Source organism: Gastrolobium bilobum, unplaced genomic scaffold (genome assembly GCF_033153095.1).
Source record: "Gastrolobium bilobum isolate Gb01-03AN ecotype WA unplaced genomic scaffold, APGP_CSIRO_Gbil_v1 utg739, whole genome shotgun sequence".
NCBI classification, from domain to species: domain Eukaryota; kingdom Viridiplantae; phylum Streptophyta; class Magnoliopsida; order Fabales; family Fabaceae; genus Gastrolobium; species Gastrolobium bilobum.
In genome coordinates this window covers 372,153-380,517 of record NW_026897966.1, presented here as the reverse complement: position 1 = coordinate 380,517, position 8,365 = coordinate 372,153, and the positions used below count along the sequence as shown (strand labels likewise).

Genomic DNA, 8,365 nt, shown 5'->3' with positions numbered 1-8,365 from the left:
CTCTGCACAACGAACTAATAACGGCGTTAGCCAATGGGGTGTGTGCGCGCGCACAGTGACAACATAACAGTAAGAGAGAGAGGGCGTAACGTACCTTTAGGGTTTACCTTGTATTTACAGAGGTTACCTGTGGGTAGTATGATGTGGGCTTTTGGTGCATCTGATAAGGGCCCAAGTCTGTTTGCTACGCTGTCGTATTAGGATTAGTATTCTTGATGGATACTATCCATAATTATAATTGATTCAGATCTTGGATTGCTCATCATTGGGCCTGCCATTCAATGGGCCCCTTATACGAATCCATAACAGTTGCCCCTCAGCCAGGCTACCTGGGCGTTCGGGTTGTCGGGGTGAATTTTCTTGCGCTTTACTTCAAGCTTCTTGCTGGGCTGAGAGCGTTTTAGTTTTTGTAAACTCTCTGCATGCGTGTTCCTTAATCTGAGTGTTTTTCAACTGGGATCCTCATTGCCCCTTATCTCGGCGGGTTGGGCATGAACCCGGGAAAGCATTTCACGTATTTCTATACCGAGTTTGGGATGTGCTTGAGTAGTTGGGATCCAACTGGCGAGTTGCCCCCACGCATCATACCTTACGAACACGTCTTGAGCTTGTCACTTTCTTTTGGAATCAGGAATAATTTTCCCTAGTTAGTTACATGGGCGGGTGATGCATCAACCCGGCAAGATACTCTGCATATGCAACAGGGTAACGAATGTGCTTGAGAAGTTGGGATCCAACTGGCAAGTTGCCCCCAAGCATCATTGGTATAACCCGGCTAAGAGTCGTTGTATACACGTGTCTTCAGTCTCACGTGCCGACTTATCAGTAACACTTATTTCATTCTGACATGTGCTGCTAGCCGCGTGTGTTAGCGTGTTGCAGCCATTTTATGCCATTTTCGCGTTTCGTGCGCATTTATTAGGAGCGTCGTTTCATGCAGATTCCGCTTTTTGCTTTTAACCTAATTTTCTTAATTAGGTTTTCAAATTTGAGGCATCATGGTGACTTGATCGGGGTCGTATCAATCTGCCCCTTATTTTTCAAGCCTGATTTCATTTATCACAACTTGTACACATGTTGTTTATTTTGACAACATTTAGGATTCAGAAGCGTCCTTCTGTTTTCCTATGCCTCGGCTAGAAGCCATAGTCTTGCAGTGTGCTTTTTATTTTTAACCCTTTTTCTATCCAGGTTCTTGCACGTTGCTAGATGTAGGTTTCCAATACCTTGATCAGAGTCAGCACGACAAATTGCGCTTGTATCTCAGATCTTAAGTTGATGCATCATAAACACAAGGATCCATATTTACGAAGGTATTTGCTTGTTCCCTCGTTTTACTTTAACCCAGATTCGTATATCGTGGTTTCATAATATTCAACTCCGCTTCTTGCCAGAGTGTCATTTTTTGACTTCGCCTTATTTTGCCGTTTTGACTTGTGAGCCATTTCGAATTGGGGTGTGATCCTTTTTGTAGGATCTCATCTCTCCGAACTCGTCTTCATTTTATCGCGGATTGGGGTGCGATACTTTTTTCCAGGATGACGTCTCTCCAAATCTGTCTTTATTCATTATCCCGGATTTTTATCCTGGGTCTTTGTCCCAGATTGGGGTGTGATCTTTTTTCTAGGATATCATCTCTCTAAACTCGTCTTCATTTTATCGCGGGTTAGGGTATGATCCTTTTTTCCAGGATCTCATCTCTCCAAACCCGTCTTCATTTTATCACGGGTTGGGATGTGATCTTTTTTTCCAGGATCCCATCTCTCCAAACCCGTCTTCATTTTATCGCGGGTTGGGGTGTGATCTTTTTTCCAGGATCCCATCTCTCCAAATTCGTCTTCATTCTTTATCTCGAATTTTTATCCTGGGTTGTTGCCTCCCAGCCCGGCAGTCTGGGTGTCCGGGATACAGGGTTGCTGTGCATTACTCTTTATTGCATTTGCGAATATTTTATTCTCAATGTATGGAAGTCGGCCATGGTCCAATCCTTGTTAGCCTTTGTTTTGTGATGTATGGCTTCAGACATCCTCCTTTGTTTTCCTACCCGGTAGTTAGGGTGTCCAAAGCAATGATGAACCGACAACGACACGAGACACGACACAACACTCCAACACGTTAATTCTAAAAAATGCTAAATTCCGACATGTTGGGACACGTTTAGATATTAAATAATATTTTTAATATATATAATATAGTTTACATTTAATACATATAGCAACTCATAATCGTCTTCATTTTATCGCGGGTTAGGGTATGATCCTTTTTTCCAGGATCTCATCTCTCCAAACCCGTCTTCATTTTATCACGGGTTGGGATGTGATCTTTTTTTCCAGGATCCCATCTCTCCAAACCCGTCTTCATTTTATCGCGGGTTGGGGTGTGATCTTTTTTCCAGGATCCCATCTCTCCAAATTCGTCTTCATTCTTTATCTCGAATTTTTATCCTGGGTTGTTGCCTCCCAGCCCGGCAGTCTGGGTGTCCGGGATACAGGGTTGCTGTGCATTACTCTTTATTGCATTTGCGAATATTTTATTCTCAATGTATGGAAGTCGGCCATGGTCCAATCCTTGTTAGCCTTTGTTTTGTGATGTATGGCTTCAGACATCCTCCTTTGTTTTCCTACCCGGTAGTTAGGGTGTCCAAAGCAATGATGAACCGACAACGACACGAGACACGACACGACACTCCAACACGTTAATTCTAAAAAATGCTAAATTTCGACATGTTGGGACACGTTTAGATATTAAATAATATTTTTAATATATATAATATAGTTTACATTTAATACATATAGCAACTCATAATAAATCATATAACTAATCAAATATTCAAATTCCATAACATAAACATTAAGCAAAAAAAAATAGAACATCCCAAGAGTGTAGAGTGTAGACCACTCACAAGTTCAATTATTTTCATCTCCATCTTGAATAATCATAGCCTCTATCTTTGGCTCATCAAGGGAAAGACTAGCAAATTGAAGATCTCCAATATCATCAAGTGAATCAAATGTATCTCCAGCAATATCCCACATTTGAGTTGCTCCTTGTGCATAACTAGGAGTCTTTCTTGATAAGAGTCGAAGATTGCTATGCACATAAACCAAGTCTTCAACATGTTTTGGAGTGATTTTATTCCTCTTGATGGAATGCACAAAAGAATAAGTACTCCAATTGCGTTCAACACATGATGAAGAGGAGGGTTGTTGCACAAGTCTCAATGCTATTTTTTGCAGCATCGGTGTAAAAGTACCATAAAGTAGCCACCAAGATTTCGGATCCATAGTGTATTGAGTATTGATGGCATCAAAATTGTCAAAGGTTCCACTATTGCTAATAAAATCTGCATACTCCAAACTAATCCGGCCTCGGTCCTCCATGCCAGGAAAGAATCTCCTTAAACATCTTTGTCGCTCTTGAGTAAGCTCTAAATCCATGTGTGGAGGAACTCGACTAGAATCTTCCTGAAGCCATTGCTGACTATAGTATCTAAAAAAAGTAAAAAAAAAATCAACAACTTTTCATATTATATCAAGAGGAGTATTGTAAGAACCTGCACCGTTAATTAAGGAATTTAATTAATAAATTATGAGAAAATAGGAAATGATTCCATAATTGACCCTAATAATTATTATGAGGCTTTAATAATTATAGTAAGTGAGTAATAATGCTGAAAGTTGCTTTTCGGAAAAAAAGTGCAGATACCGGTTCTGCTAGTCAGTATAAATGAGTACCGAAAAGTATCCCAGAAAATTAATGTAAGTGCATGATAATTACTAGAATGATATATAGGACTTGTAAAACGAGTTTCAAGTCCAAATAATGAGAACTGGTGCTAGAAATCGATACTGGCTTGGAAAAGCGCGTACCGAAAAGGTGCTCAGAAAATTATAAGAAAAATATGATAATTCTTGTAAAATTGAGTAGGTTAAGAATCCAGAGTTTGGGATTAAAATGCTAAGCGTAGCAATTAAAGTTAATACTGTGTGTTAATTGGGTAAGTGGCTATAAATACCCTTGTTAAGGGCACAAAACCCTAGGTATTTTCTGTTGCTACGTGAATGCTGGAGTGGCTGGTCAGTTGCTACTGTTCCATTGAGCTTTCTTCACCATTTTGAAGATCAAGTGTCATTTTTGCTTGCATTCTTCACCTCCAAACACTTGAGCCTTGTGTGAGTGGCCTTTGTGAGTGTGTAGAGAGTTTTGGTTCTGAGTGGAGGGACTGTTTGAAGTCAGTTTGTGGGCTGAGATGCCTTGTGTGAGGGTGAGAGCTTCCTACTTGGCTTGTGAAGCTTCAAGAAGCTTCTTTGTGAAGAAAGGACCAACCTTTGTGTTACATTTTCGTTCACCTTATTTCCAGAACCTGTAGAGGCAGTGTGGTGAGCTCCATGAGCCATTGATCCTCTATTTTGAGCTTTGGTGAGTTGTACCTACCTTGAGCTTGTGTTTTAATTGGTTAAAGGTGTGATCTTTGCATGTTTAAAGGGTTAATCAAGTAACCAACTGGGGTGTAGACCTTAATCAGTATAAAGATGCATGCTTTAACGTAATTAAGTGTTAAAAATGGAACCTTGGAAGGATATCTTCACGAATCCTATATCCGGATATGTGCCCGAGGAATATCCGGATATGTGATATCCGGATATGGGTTTTGAGTATCCGGATATCAGATATCCGGATATGAGATTCTGGATATCCGGATATTGAATATCCTATGTCCAGTGAGATATCCGGATATTGCATATCCGGATATGGTCCCGAAGAATATCCGGATATTCTGGGATTTCGTAGAACAGTAGCTGTGTTGTGTGTACAGTAGGCTATTGGGGGTTTGTGGACCCTAAATTGATGAAGTTGAACTTCTGTAATTAATGAACTAAGTCGAAATCGTTGTGATTAAGGACTTATGGCTTGGTATGGAGCCTTAAGACGTAAAACGTAAGGAAATGCGTTGTCTTTAAGTTATATGCTTGTGGTGCATTATTATTGATATAGTATTGGTCCATAACAGATTGTGAATCTGCTGTGTTTGGACTTTGAGCTGTGAACTCTCGGCCTTGGGTCTTAGCTTGCAAGGTAAGCTTCCGTGTCCTCGGTTTAGCCATGTTGTGGTTCCACCATGTCCCATGGGGGTATGGTTGTATGCATGCTGTGTTACATGCTTTGAATATTTGAAATGTTGTTGAGCTTTTTGTGTAATGGCTTTTAATATGCATGTGTTGTTTCATCTTGACGATAAGCCTGAGTATGTAGCGTCATACGATATGGTGATCTGGGGTGAATGCAAGTAGCGTCTTGCACTAGCGTGGGTATTTGGCGTATGTAAATCCTGCATTTCTCTGGCCAGTAGAATAGAATTGACACACATGACATGATTATCTGCTGCATTGCACTATTTTAGAACTGATGATGATATCTGCTTTTAAACTTATATTGCACATGTAAGTGAGCTTGGGGTGGAAGATCCTTGAGGACCCCTTGTCTTACTGAGATTTCTTGTTTAGAGATCTCACCCCACGTTTGAGGAATGCTTATTTCAGGTTCCAGTAGTTTGGTGACTGATGCCTCTGGCGGCAGGAGGCCAGATCTTAGTTGATGATATTATGTTGTATTGCTGCCATGACTGATTATGGATGCTGTTTATGTTTTTACGTTATTTATGTTTACGTTGTTGTTGAGACTGATGTTGGGCGTGTTGCCTTACTTGAGTGAGCATGGGGATTGTCCATGACACTTTATGTTAGTGCTTTAGATTGGAGTTGTATAAACTGTTAGATGGTCCGGTCTATGTTGTTGTAGTTCCGTGACTAGAGCCACGCTTTTATTATCTATGTTATGTGGTATATTCAGATAGCTGTTTTATTGCAATTACATACAGACGTTGTTTTATTAATTGATTAATAAGCAAGTTGGTAATGATAATGACATCATAATTGAAAAGAAAAAGATATTCCGCATTTTTTATTAAGCACTGCTTAATACGATAGTATGATAACATTGCCGGATATATACGGGGTGTTACAAGTATTAATTTTAAACTGAATCATATTTAAAAAATTACTTGGGATTTAAAGCATGTGCCAAACAATGTAGTGAAGTTGAATTTTTTGTCCAACGATCCACAAGAATGCGATGCACCACATTATAAAAAGAGGAGCTCTCTTCCATCCCCTTCCTCTCTTTATGGTATATAGCTTTCTTCATTTTCACAATCATTGAATCCCACATATCATATATCAAGTGAAGACAAGCTCTATCAGTGTCACAAGCTCTGATCATATCATAAATAGGAGCAGTGAAGGCAAGTATGTAATCAACTGAATCCCAAAAACAATCATCTAATAATTTTTCCTTCACAAGTCTGGCCCTCCCAAGATTATCATCTCTATAAATATTCCATTTTTCACTTATCACCATATTTTGGAGACTGCTCTTTATTAACTTGAACCTCTTCAGCATCATAATCATTGAAGCAAAACGAGTGTCAGCAATAGAAAGCAACTTCAAACTCACAAACTCATTATAGATTACCAATCTCATAGAATGATTCATAATGAAATGCTTTATTGCAGCAACATCACCTATAATATCAGAAATCCAGCTGCATTCCTCATATGCTATTTGATTGTTCTCCACATTCTTTGCAGCACAAATATTTTTCACATCCAAATTCAATGTGTGAACAACACACGGTGTCCAGGTAATTGATGGGAATTCCTGCTCAATCAGTTACCCTGCTCCCTTACAATTTGCAGCATTATCTGTGATTACTTGAACCACGTTCGCCTCTCTTACTTCTTGAATAACTTCCTTCAGCAACCTGAAAATGAAATTTTCATCATTAGTCATTCTCGAGCAAACAAACAAACACACTCAATCAGATTACAGAAGTTCAAACAAACAACCTGAAAATGAAATTTTTATCCTTAATCTCCCCCGAGCAATCAACTGATTTTAAAAACATTGTTTTACCATCAGATACTGCCATGAAATTAATGAGAGGCCTCCTTTGTGAATCGCTCCACCCATCACTTATAATACTCACCCCCTTATGAGTCCACACTTCTCGAATAGGTTCACACAACCTATCAATATTTTCTTTCTCTTTTTGCAACAGAGTGGTTCGCAACGCGTTATATCCCGGCGGTAAATAACCTCCAATATTATGATTTGCTGCATAAGTATATGAAGCTTGGAAGTAAGGGTTCTTTGCCAAATTGAACGGCAATCCTGTTGAATAAAACATTCTAGCAATCAGATAATTTAATTCTTCTCGTTCCCCAACATTGAATGCCATCTCAAGAGAACCCGTAGTTTTTCTTTTTTTCGGGCCAGTGGGAGAGCTAAAAGGGGGTAAAGGTACATTTCTAGGTGCATTAGATTGCTTTCTCTGTTCAACTTCCTGTTCCAATTTTCCATCTCTATCATGTCTCTATTTTGCACCATTAAGCATTTCCCAATTCCTTTGCTTGGTATTTTTAACAAGTGAGCCCTCACTCTAGTATACGAACTTTTATAATCTTTTTTACAAAAGTTACACTTCCAAGACAAATTCCCTCCTGCTTCCACTCTAGCATCCAATTGGGTAACATATTTCCATAGGGGTTTATCCAGTAATTCATTGGCAGCAGATACACTAGCAGCAGTGGCGCTATCACTGCCACTGGTAGAGGCAGAACTTGAATGATCCATATTGTAATCCTATAAATGTGTTAAACAAAAAAAAGTTATGATATTTATTCATCATTTTTTTTACAGGAGTACTTCAGCTAATTTTACTATTTTGTAATCTATATGCAGGGCTACTTGAGCTAAATCCACAAAGAATAAACATTTTCATTCATATATAATACTCAAAAAAATCACTTGGTTATCTTTCTGTTGAAAATATTGCATAAATGACAAATTAGCGCATAATTATGTGAGTAAAACCCACATATTCATACCAAAATCCGTTTAAATCTTATATGTCCTTTCAATGTTTCCCACCTAATTGAATTCTCCAATGACTATTATATTCACCGTATTTTTATTTGTCACACACAAGATGTTTGCTCTATCACATTACATTAATAATTTATCAATAATATTTGATGATTTGAGGCTCGATCCCTTATTTAATCTTCACTTATTCCATTTCTAACTAATGGGATTTCACTCACATTTGAATAATAAAAAATTAAGATAAAAAAAAGCCTCCAAACCACTCAAATCTAAATTATAAATCTGTTGAGCTTCAATTGATAAATAGATGGATTTAAGATTTTAACTTTTGATTGTGAAAAAAATTAAGAATAAGCATGGACCTTATTAGTTTGGGCTATTTATTTGAATGACTAGAGTAAGCACTAAGCACTACATAATT

The 8,365-nt window shown here is 38.4% G+C and overlaps 1 protein-coding gene across 1 annotated transcript; it reads right to left on the bottom strand.

Moving 5' to 3' along the window:
- Positions 1–2,906: 2,906 nt before the first annotated feature.
- Positions 2,907–7,692, bottom strand: LOC133311865 (uncharacterized). Its single transcript, XM_061512991.1, has 5 exons — positions 7,512–7,692; positions 6,906–7,230; positions 6,734–6,820; positions 6,062–6,601; positions 2,907–3,489 (listed from the first exon to the last, which is right to left on the bottom strand). Exons 1-5 carry the CDS (start codon positions 7,690–7,692, stop codon positions 2,907–2,909), a joined length of 1,716 nt encoding a protein of 571 aa, XP_061368975.1.
- Positions 7,693–8,365: the final 673 nt, after the last annotated feature.

Coding starts and splice junctions, on each gene's coding strand:
- LOC133311865 (XM_061512991.1), bottom strand. CDS start 7,692: ATGGATCATTCAAGTTCTGCCTCTACCAGTGGCAGTGATAGCGCCACT. Junction 6,821..6,905: donor GATAAAAATTTCATTTTCAG/GTTGTTTGTTTG, acceptor TTTCATTTTCAG/GTTGCTGAAGGAAGTTATTC. Junction 6,602..6,733: donor GCAAATTGTAAGGGAGCAGG/GTAACTGATTGA, acceptor TGAGGAATGCAG/CTGGATTTCTGATATTATAG.